Source organism: Nomia melanderi, chromosome 2, assembly GCF_051020985.1.
Source record: "Nomia melanderi isolate GNS246 chromosome 2, iyNomMela1, whole genome shotgun sequence".
Lineage (NCBI taxonomy): Eukaryota > Metazoa > Arthropoda > Insecta > Hymenoptera > Halictidae > Nomia > Nomia melanderi.
The window spans coordinates 7,136,931-7,155,644 of NC_135000.1; the positions used below are offsets into that span (position 1 = coordinate 7,136,931).

Genomic DNA, 18,714 nt, shown 5'->3' on the forward strand with positions numbered 1-18,714 from the left:
ATTATTATACAATGAAATCGAACTGTGTTAAGTTCAATGGTGAATAAATATTATCTTGGGTGTACGTTGAATTTAATATTTTATTTTGAATAGATATTGTTTATAGATTTAATTATTTAGGGACGAGAACTTTTGGAAGTGCAGAAAATGTTTGAGAGGAAATTGAATAAGAATTCTTGAAACTAAGTAATGATCTTTTGTTTAAATAATTAAATTCTTGGATTGTAAGGTTCCATGTTGGATATGAAAATTTTTATGTGTTTTCTGAGGGTTGATTTATATATTAAAAGATATAGAAGCTGAGTATCTATGAAATTCTTTATTAACGCGTTTATGGGAATAAGAAAAAATTCTAGTTATTAGTCTGTACTGGTGATTTTGAAACTGATAAAATATCTGGGAATGACGAGCTCGGTGTGATGAGTATACCGCAGAGCCTTTATAAATTTATAGCTTATAAAAGTCTTCAACAAGTTTTAATATAAAAGTTCTAATGCAATTTAATGCAGGTTTATGTTAGTTTTCATCTGCTGAAACATTTTAAGAAGATAATCAACTCTTTTTAACGTTGATTTCTTGTTGCGTCTCTCTAAAGTGTGTATATACAGTGGCGTTTAATTATTTTCATACTTCAATCAGAGAATGTCAAATATCGAAATTGCCAGTTGAAATGCTATCCGGATTTTAAATAAAAATAAAGCGAGCACAGACTGCACAATGCAGTTAACAATATTGTAGTCGTAACTTATACGATTTTCTGCTTCAGTAATTGCTTAAAATTTATATACAAACACGAACATTTTATTATTGAATCGTTCAATTTAATTCCTGCCAGATCTAGTTCGTGAAAAAATGAATTGTAAAAATAATATTCGACACAGTAACCTTTCTAGTTTCATTGTTTATAAAATGAAAATCTGAAACCAATTATTTTAACGACTGCAACAATTCCAGCACAGATTATTTTATATTGTTATTCACCAGCTCGCAATTAGTTAAAATATGAAAAATAAAATATGAGAAGATCAACATTTTTGTGGATGGGAAATTTTTCTTTTTAAAAGTAGTAAAATTGTTACGGATTTATGAATAGAAATGTATCGTTTAAAATGTAGCACAGGGATCTGTCGAAATTCAAAGTGTCCCTCAGAGTCACGAAGATCGTCATTAAAAGAAACTTGTACCGAGTAATTACGAGTCGATTAAAGGGCGAATTAAGTGTCCCGTTGATTAAAAGCGCAGCGTTCAACCGACACAACCGACGAGCATCCTAATGACCGGGCCTGTCACTACGGTCGTTCTAACCCTGAATTAAACCAGCCTCTAAGTTGTCGCGTAAACCTAACCATTTCAAAATGAACACAGATTACAATTGTGAAAGTGGTCTAAGTCATACATATTTGTTTAGCTTAATTTAGCTTGAAACAATGTCTCCTGAAATAACTGATAAACTCATCTTTTTCAAATTTTAACTTAGACCACTTTCATAATTATGCTCTCAATTAATGATTCAAAAATATAATGATGTCACATGAAATAACTGATAAACTCATATTTTTTTAAATTTCGAGTTACGCCACTTTCATAATGATAAACACAATGAACAGTTCAAAAATATAAGAACATCACATGTTAATAACTGATATACTGATATACTATATACTGAGAAACTAATTTTTCCAAATTTCAACTTACACCAGTTCCATAATTATGGTCACAATTAACGGTTGAAAAATATCCCAAGAAGAAGCTGCATACCAACACGTTCGTACGAATCAGCTACCGAGTCGCGTTCGTCACAGGCGCACAAAGGTTTAACCCTGACCCGAATTCCAAAGGAAACCGTCAGGCCGGTCCCGGAAATGATTTTTCTAACGGGACAACGGAGGGATAGAATCGAACGGTCGCATTTGAATATCCGAACAATGGGTCTAATCCGTGGGACGAGTCTCGTATAAACAGAACCGCCGAACGATTGGGCAACGGTGACGGCGAAACGCAAAGGGGGTCGACGCGTCACGCGACCGCAGAGGATAATGAAACGCGGAAACCCTCCGGGGACGCGAGAAATCTGGTCGATATCGATCAGCGGGGTCGAAGGGGGAGGGGTTTGAATTATTTATCGGCGCGACGCGTCACGGTTAACGATCGGGATTACTGTGATTCGAGACTGAATTATGGAGATTGCTGACCGAAAATTAAAAGCGTAATGTTACTTGATCACTTGACTTAGTTTAACCCTTTCCACTAGAAAGGCGCCATTTTAGTTGCCATTTGATTCGATCTAAGAAAATTGTAACATTGAAAATATAATTTGAAACGGAGTAGTGGAGAGTGCTGGCTGAAAATTAAAAGCGTGACACTATGGGACTCGATCACTTGACTCAGTTCAATCCTTGTCACTCGAGAGACGCCATTTTAATCTGCCATTTGATATTGACAGTTCAATTTGAGACTGAATTATGGAGGTTCCTGGCTGAAAATTAAAAGCGTGACGCTACTTGATCACTTGACTCGGTTTAACCATTTCCACTTGAGAGGCGCCATTTTAGTTGTTATTTGATTTGATCTAAGAAAATTGTAACATTGAAAATTCAATATTAACCCTTTGCAGACGAACGTCGATATTTCGACGAGATGAAGGGTTCACATTTGGAAGACTAAGTCTCAGACAAATGATTTAATTAGTCGAATAGATCAGCATGTAATTTCCTTTTCTTCTATTAATTAAGTAATTGATATATCTATTCGTTTGAAAATTGTAGGGCATTAAAATATGGTATTTATAACTGAGATTGTCAATAATGAGCTTAGTAGCTGGTAAAAGTAATGAGTTTAATAAAGGGTTTATGAAAGTTCCTTGTCTCCTGTATTTTGTAACAGACCCTCCTTCATTTCCTGAGGGGTCGATTTCTTAATTCGAGTAAAAAAGTAACTGAGGAAATAAAGATTGGATACATAGATACCGTATAATTGGGGTCCATAAATGAATCTACTTGAGTAAGACTTTCTACAGTGGTTCTCATGAATAATTTAAAAATTATAACCAGGGAGATCCATATTTACTAAGCTTTTAGGAGACGTAGTGGCTTCAGTGTGTCTCTTCTAGAGCATTAGCCATCAATTTCTAAATTCACCAGGCCTGTTTCCTTTTCCAGTAACAACTTATTAATCCTGACATTAATTCTAAAGTTAATTCTAGCCAGAAATTCATTCCAAAATGAATTTTAATTCTGAAATTAATTTCGGTTAGCAATTCATTCCAGAATGAATTTTAGTTAATTAATTCCACAATTAATTCTTGCTAGGAATTGCAATTCTAAAATGAATTCTAACATTCACAGACCTAATTACGAATTAACTCGGTAATTCATTCTAACCATTCAATCCTACATTCTAAATTCAATAAATTCTCTTTGAATCTAATATTCCTCCAGATTAGTCGATCATTTAAGTAAACCGCTTAAGGGTGGATCAAAAAATATTCCGAGTCCACGTTGAAACGTGCAAGACATCAACCCTTTGCACTCGAGAGATGACTATCAGCCACCATTTGATTCATTATACCAAAATTCTAAAGTTTTACACCAGATATTAAACTTTCTGTAGTCTATAAATATGGGAAATATGGAAACAATAATTTTCTTAAGTTATCTGTGTTCTCTCGTTCAGTTCGTTTCGAGGAACGTCATATATAACTTATTGAAAAATATTAAATATTTCTCGTGAAGGAAACGTAATTTATCAATATGTGAAATATGGAAACAATAATTTTCTTTCTTAACTTATCTATATTCTTTCGTTCAGTTTCCTTCAATATTTCAGTATTCGTATATAACTTATTAAAAAATCTTTATCTCTAGTGAAGGAAGCATTCCATAAATATGCAAAATATTGAAACAATAATCTTGTTTCTTAACATCTGTATTGCCTCGTTCAGTTCGTTTTAAGGACTGTAGTATATAACTTATTGAAAAATATTAAATATCTCTAGTAAAAGTATTCTATAAATACGTGAAATATTAAAACAATAATTTTGTTTCCTAACTTATCTGTATTCTCTCGTTCAGTTCGTTTGAATATTTCAGTATTCCTATGTAACGTACTGAAAAATGTTGAATATTTCTAGCGGAAGGCTTCCAAGTTAAAAGGGTTAAATAGTTACAGGAAGAAGAGCCAGTGTCCCGGTTTCCTTGGACGCTAACGAGGAAACCGGGAATTTCAGGACGAATTAGCGCGGTTAGCTACCTGGCACACCCTTCAGCCTGGGCAGAAACTCGTTCCAGAACGCGCAGGACGTGGTGCGAGGTCCTTTCCCCAGACCGGTCTTCGTCGCGTCGAAAAGAAAATACTTCGGCTCGTCCTTCGAATATGGCGGCCACTCGGACTCCTCGATCGTTGGTTTACTGGAACATAATCGCAACGGAACGGATGTAGAAAGCACGGGACCTTGTTTATCGTCCTCGTAAAAATATATTAGGCGTAAAAAAATTGCTCGGAACATCGATTATTTCAGTTGGCAGTCGCGTGAAGTGATAATTATAGGTTATGAACGCGGGGAAAAAAATGGCGACGATATAATAGGTTACTCGGTATATAAAATTGACGAGTGTACTGCGAATTTGGAGGTTAGACGAAAATAATGAAAGAGTGAATCGATTGGATCCATTTTTGGGAAAATGTTTAAGAACTAATATTGAAGAATTTTTGTTGTTAATTAATTAAGTTGATCAAGTTTGAGTTAGTTATGAAGGCCTTAGTATTTATTCTTTGGAGTTTGAAACTTGTACTGAATTATTAACTTCATTTTTTATTATTCATTTTCTACGAGATATTTCCAGTTTAAGTGAATTCAACGAAAACTTAATAACTGAGGATCATTAACACGATTTGTAAAAGTAATCGTATAAACTCTGTCTCGAATTTTTCTTCTGTACTGAATAGTTTCGAGGATATTCGATTAAACAGAGTTCCTAACCTCAACATTGAGAAGAACCGCGAAGTTTCTCATACTTTTCGAGTTCCGCGACACACGAATTATTCATTGAAATGAATATTAATCCCCCAATGATCCTTGCAGGTCAGTAAATTAATAAAGAACTCGATTTCAGGCACGAGCCTGACCTATTCATTCGGCAAAATTCGCCATTCGTGTGCTCGCGAATCAGAGATCCCTGATTTTAATTGAATCTGCTTCACGAAGCAACGCGAGACACAGAGAGAGGGAGAATGGCGTAACCGATTTGGACGTCGATAATTAATCCGAGTTACACAACCGGGGACAGACACGGTTAGCTAGTTAACCAGGCTCGTTTAAAATTATTAACAACGCGCTAACAAACTGAGCGCGTCGCGTCCCAGCTCTGGGTTTTATTAATTATTGGGGGAACGCTTGGGCGTCGCCCATTGAAATATTTCACTGGCAATTGAAGAGCTCTCGCAGAAAACGCTCTACGCTGGAAAATTTGATTCCGGGACGTTCGGTGTTTTTATTGGAAATATTAGTAAATATAATAACGTTCGCTGTCAATACAGAAACCGAATTTAATGAACTTCTATTCTGCGTGTACGCCATTTTGTTGGGACGATGTTTCCAGAGATCAAACGCAAGTTGGTAAATGATTTAATGGAAATGGAAAATAAGAGATATAAAATAGAAAATGGAACGTACAAAATAGATCATTTGATAAATAACAAAAATATCTAGAAACTAAGAAGCAACTTCACAAATACTGCAACGCAACCACGTAACAGTTTCACATTTATCAAAACCAAGATAAATGACCCGAGCAAAAATACCCTCGAAGACTGCTAATTCCAAGGATCAACCACTCAAACTTCCAACCCTCTTTCCTTTCACACGCCCGATCACAATTCGCAATTAAAACAAAGATTCTCGAGCGCCGCGAGAACTTCGCCGACCGGTCCGACCGTCATAACTCATACAGGATCAGAGGTCAAGATAATTAACATCGGGAGCTCGTTGAAAAAGCGAGGGAAAAGTGAGAAACGGGGGAGGGGAAGCTAATCGATATTCGAAGGACGAGTGTCCCACTCGAACGACGAGAACGAAGAATCAGAGGAATCCGGAGTAACGTAAAAATTTACAGTGACGTAAACCGGCGGCCCCTTTGTATCGGCGACATTAAATAATTCCGTTTAATCCAGATTGAAAAGCCGAGCACGGCGAGCGGGCCAGGCCACACGTGCGACGTTAAATATTTAATCGTTGTCGCCGAATAAAACCGGCCACCGGTGTCTCGAATTAACGCGGCCGTCCGACTTCTCGGCTGACTGGCGAAATTCGCCGATCGTCCCTGCCGGAATTATTAATCGCGTTCCGATGCGGAAACTCGGCCGCCATTTTCGGTGATCCGGCCGGCCGATCGTAAATGTCGTGCTCCGATGTTCTTTTCAATGAAATTCGCTGGTTACGAGGGAACGATAGGCGTCTTTGCGGCCCGCACGGCAATTCAAGATGGCGGACGGGGAGTTACGATGGCGAGGGGAATTTTAGGTTTGTTGAGGGGTATTGGGGGATGCTTGTTTTGTCGAGGTTGTTGGGACAGTTTTATGGTAAGGGTTGTAAAAGCTTCTTGATTGATGAGGGTATGTGGTAGATTTAAATAATCATTGTTGGAGGTGGTAGTGTTGATAATTGTGTGTAATGATAGTGTGTGGTGTTGATAGTGGATGGCATGTAACGATAGTGTGTGATGTTGTGTGTGTAATAAATGGTATGTAATAATAATGTGTGATATTGATGATAAATGATATATAATGAATAATGTGTGAATTTGTAATAATAATGTGTGATGTTGATGATAAATTGTATGTAATAATAATGTGTGCTGTTGTTAATAGATAATATGTAATATTAATAAATTAAATACATAAAATCGCTAATACCTGAGGCATTTAATTACATTCTGTCATGGATAATGGAATATTGATGTAGATTTATAGAATTATGGATAATGGCTGATCATTTTCAAATGGTTATGGAGTACAGTTAATCTGTCGATTTCTATCGATTCGATGCGATGAAAATTTTACGCTAAATTTATTGAAAACTTGATTCATTATTACTCTTCTTGTCAATCGATGGAACATATCGCTCTTTTATGACTAATTGATCGCTATAGAAAATTTATACGTACAGTGAATGTTTAACTTGGTTTTTTGCTGAGGGATTACTAACAGTAAAGCATTTTTATGAGCTTGGTCGGGAAACAAATCACAAAACAAGATTAACAAGTTCATTCCCGCATAAATATCATCAAAATCACATAAAATCGTGTAATATATTTTATGCCATGCTTTCCCATGATAATCACTATGTATATTTACTAGAGAAACTCTACTTTGCAAAATTGCACAGGATGAACACAACGAATAACACGAAAATTCTATAAAAATGCACACAATAAGGAATATAAAAGGTATCTACAAAATTTCCAAAGAGTTGTCGTTCTTACAATATGCCAGAAAAAACTATTATCTATCGTAAAATATTCTATTTTCCCAACTCCATTCTTAAAACCTTGAATTTGCATAAGACTCTGTAATCCAGTGATTACGTTTCAACCTTCCTGCATCTCAGGAAATCGAACAAAAGCTTCTTTCCCTCGAAATATCTGTTCTAAAATCAATGTTCAATTATATATTAATAATTTTGTCGGTGAGATATAAGGTACGTAATAATTGACGAGTTAAATGAGCTCTTTAATTGTCTAGATGGGTCATCCAGCGTGCGACATAATGGCGGATGGAGATCAGAGTGGCTCGCAGCGCCCTCACCGCATGCAAGTCAAATTTGTTGCTCGGTCTGTCCGCAAGAATTCTCGAGGAGTGTCCTCTCTGAACCGAGTTACTTCTCAAACGGGACGCCGGACGTGAATACAAAATGCAATTTTAAGCGGCAGCGGGTTTTAAATAACCGAGGCGGAATCGACGTCTAACGATCGAGGGCGAACCTTACCTCTCGTTTTTCGCTGTACCCGTATTATTAATAATATTTACGTTACTTATTAGTATTTATTTTTCTATTAATCATTCTTTAGTGCCAGTAAGTCCTTTACCTTTAATAATGGTATTTACTCTACTTATTAGTATTTATTTTGCTATTAATAATTCTTTGGTGCCAGTGAGTCCTTTACCTTCATTATTAATATTTATTTTGCTATTAATAATTTTTTACTGTCAGTAAATCCTCTATCTTTATTAATAGTATTTACTCTACTTATTAATATTTATTTTGCCATTAACAATTCTTTACTGTCAGTAAATCCTCTAACTTTATTAATAGTATTTACTCTACTCATTAATATTTATTTTGCTATTAATAATTCTTTACTATTAGTAAATCCTTTAACTCTATTAATAGTATTCACTCTACTTATTAATATTCATTTGGTATTAACGATTCTTTACTGCCAGTAGTTCTTGTAAGACAAGGGGGTGAGAAATAAAACTAGACGAAAATTGGAGGGCTGCTAAAAGGAAGGAAACTCACCCCGAGTAGGCGAATTGAGAGAAGTAGCTTATCATCCTGAGGGATAGGTCCCGTTCCTTGTCGCTGTAGGTCAAAGAAGTGTTCAAGGGATGACCGAACACGTATTCCACTTCATCACCGTGCATCACCCCCATCCACTCGCCCCATAAATTCGTGCTAGTCCTCTGGAACAAAAGGTGGTTCGAAACAGATTTTTATTAATGTAATAACGTTACACTTACATTAATTAATTATATGAAATATTGTGTCAATTATTCCTGTGTATTGTACTAACGTAATCATATTGAATTTACGTTAATAAATAATGTTAAATACTGTGACATAGATGAGTTGGTATTCATTACACCAATGTATTTAATTGTATTAAGTTTGTATTATCAATTATGTTAATCTATTGTTATCTATCAGCTTAATTTTGTTATATTTTATATTAATCTGTTGTTATTTATTGCACTAATGTAATAATATTGAATTTATACTAATAAATCGTACTAAATACTATATCAACCAGAGATCATTTTTTTTTTACTACCTAGTTATAAATATTACATCTTGGATCTTGATTTATTAAAAATTTATGACAATTGATAATTAATTTCCGATAAGGTTAATATTACTAATAAATCTGAACAATAATAATGAATAAATACACGAACGTGTAAATTTGAGAATTACAGTGTCGAAAATAAATTCTGCTAATAATTAATACAGAAATCACCTACATCAGTTCAGTAATACGATGTTTCCAGTTTTATTCCCGCGTCAACAGTGTAATGGCGTTACCGAGCCATTAAACGGTTTGGTTTACATTAAAGAAAATATGATTTATCCCCGTGACTCGGTGAATTGTTACAAAATAAATATATTGTTAGTGAGCCCGCAAACCGTGTATATACACACTTCGAAGGTGTTTGAATTGTGAATAAATACAACGACGCGATTCCATTGGCGCCTGTGTATTTTCGAACAACGTGTTTGATGTTCGATAATTTGAAATGATAGTCTCAAGTAACAAATATCAGATTTCTCGGATATACCGGAGGACAACGCGCGCGTGGAATAAAAATCATATAGGGCTTTTATATTCTATGGACATTCTATACAGGATTAAATTAAACGGATTTGAATCAGACAATGAAACACAAAAGTGGAAAGAACATTTAAATGATTAACTTGAAAGTGCAGAATATTCGTGTATTTAACAGAAGACAGATATTAAACAATTTCATTTAGGTATCTTAATATTCAACGATTTAAAATGTTAAGATTAATATCTGTCATGATAATTTTAATAAAGATCGTTGAAATTCCAAGCAACGATGGGAATTTCTAATTATCCTAAATCCACCACTTCTTCACTGCACCTTGAATGTTAAATCTAATTAAATGTCAGTTTTATTTGATAATCTACTCGTCTGTATAATACACTTTACTAATTAAATTATCGTTTAATTTATATAATATCACTGTTTTATTAAATATTATTTGATAGTAGTATAATATGTATTATCAGATGTTATATCAATTATATTATATAAATTGAAGAATGAAGTGTACATTATGTTATTAGGTTCAGTTCAATTTATTTATATTATGATCGAATATTTTCAAATAGCAGCTGAGAGTTTCGACGTTAGTAAAACAGATGAAGGTTTCCGCAACGTAGCACTCGATGCACGAACCGTAATATGCGTTGCGAGGAAAGGCAAAGCCATTTACTATCTGGGCGCCGGCTAAAGTGCAGAAATTATTCTAATACAGTATCTACATCCAGGTTACAGAGTCTTCAGAGAATCAACGAAGCGATAGAGCCCTTCTGCCGCGGGTCATTCTTGCTGTTACGATTACCGTCACGATCCTTTTGCCAGGAAAATTGGGGATCGTCGAAGATTGTACGATTTACCGACTTCCGTTATATTCAATTATTTCAAGTTGCTGAGCCAAAGGAATCTTTAAGCCTCTGTAGGTTCGAGTGACTTTGAAGTCGCATAAGAATGTATTGACATCTTGATCTATTTCATTTTGTGTAGCAAAGTGGCGAGTAAAATTAGGTAATTAACTTGAACTTCTATGCGATTAGGTGTGAAAGTTCAATGGTATTGTAATTTTGAAATAAATAAAATAAATGGAGTCACAAAGTGACGTGTGTTCGAATGCACTTATATTTGAATGAAACACCAACGCAAGACGCAGAAGAATTGCATGTTTATCTGAAGAACTAAATTATTCATCGATGAAAGAGTAATTATTTCAAGTTTTAGGCTAAAACTATAAGATGTGTCGAAATGACCCACTTCTAATCAGAAAGTCTTTCATTTCGCAATGACTAAAAAGGTAACAGATGTTTTTCTAAGAAACTATTAAAGAAATTGATTTAACCAACCGCAAACTGAATCATAAATCAGTTAAAGTCTCGATAGATGCACTCTTGAAGTTTCTATAGAGAAATTTCAAAAAATCAAGTCGATAGGTTTAGTGCCAATGAAGAACCAAAGCAAAACAAAAACGAATTACACGTTTACCTGAAAGACTGACTAATTCATCGACGAAAAAATGATCATTTCAAGCTTTAAGACGACGTGTATACTTTTCAAACACAGAACAAATCTTCCCAGAGCACATTTTAACACTAAAACTATCAAATGTGTCGAAATGACCCACTTCTAAACAGAAATTCTTTCATTTTGCAATTATTAACAAGGTAACAGATGTTTCTCTGAAAACATCTTGAAGTTTCCACAGAGAAATTTCAAGAAGCCAAGTTAACTGCTCGAAATTTCAATGAAGAACCAAAGCGAAACAAAGAAAAATCACACGTTTACCTGAAAAACCAATTAATTCATCGACGAAAGAATTATCATTTCAAGCTTTAAGACGACGTGTACGTCGAAAGCAGCTAACCGGTTAAAGAAAACGATGATCCACGTCTAGCGGAGAAAGTCGTCGCGTTGACGTTCCTCAAGCGCCGGAAGCGGCGCGCGTCGCCCGACCCCGGGGAAATTCCGCCTCTGTAATCACGATTTTCCATCGAGCCCGCGGGTAATAGACACGCGCGGATGAATCGCGTCCTCCTCCGATTAATTTCCAATCTCTGGCCACGCTGACGACACCTGCGAGCACCCGTCCTCGTCGAAAAATTACGCTGCCCTCGAGCCTAGAAGTCTCGGCGACGATCGGAGGCGCCGAGGAACGCGGCCTTGATCGATCGATCTTCGAGCAATAAGGCTGCGGCCAGGTGGCTTCGACGGGGAATCCGTTAAAGCAGCGATTTCATTTCCATTCGACCCGAGGAAAACGCGTTTCCAACGTTAAAATCACCGTTAATCCTTCGTAAATGCTGCGCGACGCGGGAATCCAACATGGCGACGGTCGTTCTTGATTTTTAGGTTAGCTTAGCTGAGGAATGTTCTTGTACCTTATTTCTCTGGTGTTTTGTGAATAAATGTTATGGGAATGTGATGAATGTGAATGTGATTTGTTTTGTTGGTATTTGTTTTGTGATTTTGTTAGTATTGTTACTTTTATTGTTGCTATTGTTATTGGTATTCTGTTACTGAGATTATTTTTATTATTGTTATTGTATTATTACTGTAGTTATTATTATCAGTAATATTATCATATAGTATAATAAACTACAGTTTTGTTAAATGAAAGATTATTCGATTAATCAAGTGAAAGATTATTCAAATAATCAAATGAAAGATTCTTCGATTAATTAAACGAAAGATTATTCAAATAATCAAATGAAAGATTCTTCGATTAATCAAACGAAAGATTATTCAGTTATTCAGTTAATCAATTTTATATCATACATATAAAATTCATAAAGTTAACTGTGGAAGACTTGAAACTTGACAAAAGTAAGAAGAATATATAAGTACTTACACATATTTATAGAAAACCAACGGAAAGCAAATCGATTTATGATTAATTGATAAAAATAGGTCAAAGCTACGAATTGTCATAAACGAATAATAAATTCCAAATGACTTGTCTCCTCTTTTTATGCAGACGAGTAAGCAAAGTAACGAGGTGCGCTCAGGTATAATGAAGTAATTTAAATGAAACGCGCAAGGGGAAAAAGCAATATTTCTCGTGTTTGCGAACGCATTCGAGAACAAAGCACGCCCCGCCGATCTTTTCCCACCGAATCGATCGATTTTCTCCGTTGGTATAATCGTCTTCGTGCGACGAGCGTCGTAATACGAGGCATAATAGGCTCAAGGTCTCCATTGACCTATCATCGACGCGAAACGAATCGACTTAAGACAATCGTAGAAGTCGCGAGACCAATCTGGAATTTAATTAGAACCTGGCTGCGTTCAGTTAATGACGCAGGGCGGGCGGCGCTAATTAAAATTCGTCGAATCGACGAATCACTGTTCCACGAACATCTCTTTGCCCTTTGTTTCACCACATGGATTGCTGTAACGAGATTCCAGCTGAAGCTTCGTGAAACCAGAATGTTCCCTATATTCTCAACAATTTTCTGTTGGCCGACGTAATGCTGTTGGAGACTATTTAGTTTTAGGTTAATCAAATACGTTGAACTATCAAAATATCAAAGTTAATATAGAGAACGGAAATATTTAATTAGGAAAACAAATATTTTAGAATATTGGAACATAAAAACATTAATGTTCATATAGTAAAAAAATAAAAATCTCAAAACATCAAAATTAATGGCCGTCATAATGCCGTTGAAGACTATTTAGTTTTAGGTTAATAAATATATTGAATTATCAAAATACTCAAATTAATAGAGAATTGAAATATTTAATTAGGAAAACTAATATCTTAGAATACTGGAACTAAACCATTAAAATTCATACAGTAAAAATTAAAAACCTCAAAACATCAAAATTAACCTACTAATTTACCAATCCTCCACTTCATTAACAAAAAAATCTAAAACACCAAATATAAACCCTTCCACAATTCTCCCCTTCACAATTTCCCTCTAACATCAAAATCTAATTCTAACCTACACCAAACTACATTCAACCATACACATAGATGAATCACACTAAACAACCTCCCTCACTCCAACCAAAAACAAAAGAAAAACAATCGACAAACTCATCGAGCAACGAGCATACCTACACGAAAGAAGAATAAAAATAAATCTTTTATTTATCACCGTCCACCATTTATTCCCGGTTAAATGAAATCCCGTTTAGCAACGAGCAGCGGAGGCGTCAGTGGGCGCGACGTATAGGTTAGGTTAATAGTATTCCCGCGTGGGTGGTATTATCAAGCGATTCATTTATTGATTCAGCCATTCGGTCGTCGTATTCTAAAATCCGTGCCGGTCCCGCCGGAAATAACCGGGCGGAATGTGCTCGATAGGATGTCTGGGTGGGCTTATAAAAAGGAATCAGCTCGCCGAGAGCGACCGGAACTGGATCGACCGATACCAGGGGCCAGCGGGGTTCGATTTAATTTACTTGAATCGGGATGGAGGTCGGACGGAATTATCGATGCCACGTAATGGATACTGTATCGGGCCAGGTTTCGTAAAAATATTGCGACCGGGAACGACGGGACGCAGGCGAGCCTGACGTCAGGAATGCGGAATGCAGCTTGTACGTCTGTCAATGGCTGGGATTGTATTGCACTATGGACTGAACTCGAATTTTTTGGGTTTTCTTTTTTTAAATTGGCTTTGGGGTTTATGGAAATTAATAGAAATGGTAACAGGATGCTGATTTGTGATATGGTAGTTGGTATGTGGTGTTTTTGGTGGAGGAACACGTTTGTTAATGGATGAAGATGAATCTTTGGATTTTTAGATTGATTTTGGAATTTATGGAAATTAACAGAAATGGTAACAGGATATTTATTTATGATATGGTAGTTGGTATTTGGCGTTTTTGGTGGAGGAATACGTCTGTCAATGGCTGGGATTGTATTACACAATGGATTGAACTCGAATTTTTTGGCTTTTCTCTTTTTAGATTGGTTTTGGGGTTTATGGAAATTAACAGAAACGGTAAAAGATATAAAAGATATATAAGACTGAAGTTGATATCCTTTGCATCGTTTTATAACGATTTAGGACCTCATTGAAATAAAAAAACTGATAAAGGAGTATTATTTGATCTATGTACCTTTGTGATGGAAATATACGCCTGCCAATAGCGGAAGTTGTATAATGGATTGAATTTGATTTTTTCGATTTTCTAGGGTGATTTCAGGGGGATGATTGTGTCGAAAGTTAGGGGTTGAAATGGATATTCCATTGAATACGTTCGAAACGAATACTCATAGAGAAAAAATTAAATTCCGATTTTATGTTCCTCAATAACAAATTCTACTATGCAATTCAATCTTAAAAAATTCTTTAATACCTTAAAAATATCCTTCAACAAATATTGCAACATTTCTAAACATATCAAATTCTCAATAATTAACAATCCAACAATAATCTGTGGAACATCGAAATCCAAAACTTAGCAATCACTACTCAAAGTTCCATTTTCCACTTTCAAACAGCATAAACCAAAGATCAAAGGTAAACTAAAACAAAACCACCATACTTTCCATGAACTTTGAAAACAATATTTCAAACACATTTCCAATTGAACATTAAAACGTCGATTCAATGCTGAAACGTGAAGCGGACCATTTTCGATTGCTCGAATTCCATCAAAGCGGTTCCCTCTCATTTGCTAATGGTAATCGCGATGCGTCAGCGTGCATTACCATTTCCAAAGCTCCTCCGCGATAATAAATTCCACAGTGTGCAACGTTGCGCCATTTATTCGGTAAGTTCTTCTTGTTGCGTCGAATCGTTCGCGGCGAATCAAGAACGGTCCCTCGTGTCCCTTAAGGGAAGCTACTCTGTAACCGAATGCTCGAATAAGTTGGTACCGCGTTTAGTTCACCGTCGACGGGAACCGGATTAATGTAAGGCGTCCCGTTTGTTTAACTTCCGTTCCCGAGTAGACCTGCACGACAAGACAGTTTGTTGAATTAATTCGGGCGGACACTTATGCGAAATGCACGTGAACTTCCGAATAATTGACGGAGTTTGCTGGTAGATTTAACTGTTTTGATGTGGAGCGAAATTTCACTTAATGGGATCTTGATGGATGGGTGATTATTGGGACGTTCGTATTGTTGGGAGAATGATTTGTGTAGATTTCTGTTGATGGGAAGGACGTAATTGATGATGGTATTGGTGTTGATAGTGTTTTGATATTAGTGTTGTATGAGATGTTATGTGGAAAGTACTATGTTAACTCTTGGCACTCGAGAGACTCCTAATTGTCAGATGATTTCATACAGCAAAATTATAAATTTTTGGGATTTACTGCTAATTTTTGTATACTGCATTAATACTAATTTATATATGATTTCTTGTTATATTCATTTTAAAGAATCTCGTCTACATCTAATTAGAAAGTATAGAATATTTCAAGTGAAAAACTGTCGAGTGCAAAGGGTTAACATACTGCATTAATACTAATTTATATATGAAAGGGTTAATATTGTATGGGAAATTATGTGAATGGTAGTATGGTTGTATTGATATTGATATTATATTAAGATAATATTAAGATATTAATATATTAATCTATATCTCTATGAGAAGTCTTAAGATGATATTAATATTATATTATAATTGCTAAGATAACATTAATATTATATTATAATTGTCGAGACAATATTAATAATAAATAATATTGCAAAATTCTTATTATTGGAACATTTATGTAGCTTTCTGTTAAGCTGAATAATACAGTTAATAATGTTAGTATTGATATTGATAGTTATTATAGTACTAATATTATATTAACATTCTAATATAAGAAACAGTATTACAACATAACTATATCAATACTACACAACAAATCGTATAAAAGCTACCATATTAATATCAATACTAACATTATATTATAATTCTCACAACACTAACATTAATGTATAATGTTACAGAGCAACATAAAATATGCAAAACCAAAAACACACAATACATAACACCTTCAACCAGCAATTTCCCACAACAAATCAACAATTCCCTATTAAAAAATTCACGACCAAAATAACGATTGATAATTGCCTTTTCACCGATCAGATCCTCGGGTATCCGACGAAATACCCTCATCTCGAACTTCAAACTCGAATCCCAGCCGCCGAACGCGAATAATCCCCGACACAAAATCGAGAAACACGTGTCAAATAGTTTTCCCGAGTTCCGCAGCGTATCAAAAGCCCGCCGGAATCGACGCGGCGTCAATCGAACAATGCTCGCCGGGAGCGCGAAACGCTCCGGGTAGAAAGGAACGCGCCGGAAGTTGCTAAAAATCTCGGCGGGATTAAATTTCGCGGCTCTGCTCGAACTGTCCGGCAACGGGGATTCAATCGACCGCATTCCCGGCGAATTAAATAAATTCCCCGGACGTCTCCGTAAATGATCGCGCGCCCCGGGAACTTCGAGGCCGCGCCTGAAAAAGTTGGATTGCGCATTGCCAACAAAGCCGGGGAGCAAGTTCGCGACCGAACTTCACTTTTTAAAGTTCGAACTGCGATTTTTCGCGGGGCACGTGAACGGACGGGGGAACAGAGTTATTTATCGCCGGCGGATTTCTCCATGGTGTTGTTCTTTTTATGGTTCCCTTTTATGCTTGACGCTAGTTCACTGTATCGTGAAAATAATCTACTTCGCGAAAGTTTTAGGGAGGTTTTGATGATAAAATTATTTTATAAAGAGTAGACGAAATTTTTACCGAATTTTCTTACTACATTTTTCAAGAAATAAATCAAAGTAAATTTATTTGAATAAATCTTTATCTAAAAAATTAAATCTATCAAATAAATTTACTTTGATTTATTTCTTGAAGAATATAGTAAGAAAATTCGGTAAAAATTTCGTTTACTCTTAATAAAATAATTTTTTGTTATCTTTTTGTAATAACACAATATTTGTAATCTCATTAGATAAGTACTCTTATTAATTTTTTTGCATACCCAATCACTTCATTTTTGGTAAATATCCAGAAGAGTTGTTTAACATCCGAACGGTTGAGTGGTATGAGTCAGTGAAAGGGCCTGGGTTCTATTGCATTCCTTAGTTTCTATGATTTTAAATATTTCATATTTTCAATTTTCTCGTGTCTCAGGTTCATGTTACTTCTTTCGTTGAAGTAATGAGAGGATATGTGATAGGGATTTCTGGAATGTGAATTTGATACTTTGTGAAGTAGAATGGGTCGATTACTTGTCAGACGATGGATAAGTTTTGTTGAGGTAATATTAATATTAATTAATATTGCAAAATTCATGTTGGAACAATGATTTATGTAGCTTTTTGTTGAGGCGAGTGATACGGTTAATAATTAGTATTGATATTGAAAATAGTATTATAATACAACTATGTTAATATTATACAGCAAATTGTATAAAAACTACTATATTAATATCAGTACTAATATTATGTTATAATTCTCAAGATAACACTAACATTAATGTTTAATATAAAAACATATTAATATACTATAATTTATATATTGAATAATTAGGAGTGATAATATTTTAAGAATGACAAGCAAATGAAGTATATAGCACTAGAACAAGTGAAACAATCATGTAAGTAGTATAAATCAGCAATTAATCAGCCACTCGGAAAACGTTTGTACATTAGTGTTCCCAATATCGTCATTTCAAATATAATATTAACAACACTAAAATAAATAATAACGACACCAAAGACACAGACAAAAAGCAAAATAAAGAAAAAACAATTGAACTTCGAAGTACCCGCAAGTCTGAAATAACAACCAACTATGAATTTAGGTCGAGATCACAGGGAAAAATAGAGAAAAGCAAATGCTGAAGCAGAAAACAGTGAACAGAAGATAAAGGGTGGAAAAAATAGATAAAACGGGGGGTAGTCAGCACAATCGTATGGTTGTTTCACTGAAAATACCAGCTGCCCCGAAGAAGCATTTTCTCGCGAGAAAGAAGCGATGGGGAGACGTGAACGCGCTGCTGCCATTATGACAGGCTTCCGTGTTCAGTAAACGTCGTTAATTTTAACGATCCTTAAAATTACAAAGGCAACCAGGCCCTGGGGGCGAAGGGGGTTGAAAGGGGTGGTTCGGGATCGTCCAGAGGGAAGCCCAGGGCCGAGCGTAATGATATGACGATCGATAATGCCCAACGAAACTCGATAGACGGCTGGAATTCCGTTACGC

At 35.5% G+C, this 18,714-nt stretch overlaps 1 protein-coding gene across 1 annotated transcript in view; it reads right to left on the bottom strand.

Annotated features, from left to right (window-relative positions):
• The window catches only part of AChE-2 (acetylcholinesterase 2), a 163,684-nt gene that overhangs the window by 14,442 nt on the left and 130,528 nt on the right, over window positions 1–18,714 (bottom strand). Inside the window, exons 4-5 of the mRNA XM_031973762.2 lie at window positions 8,516–8,679; window positions 4,249–4,406 (exon numbers count right to left, since the gene is read on the bottom strand). Coding sequence (XP_031829622.1) covers window positions 4,249–4,406; window positions 8,516–8,679 — 322 coding nt within the window. The remainder of the gene's footprint in view (window positions 1–4,248; window positions 4,407–8,515; window positions 8,680–18,714) is intronic.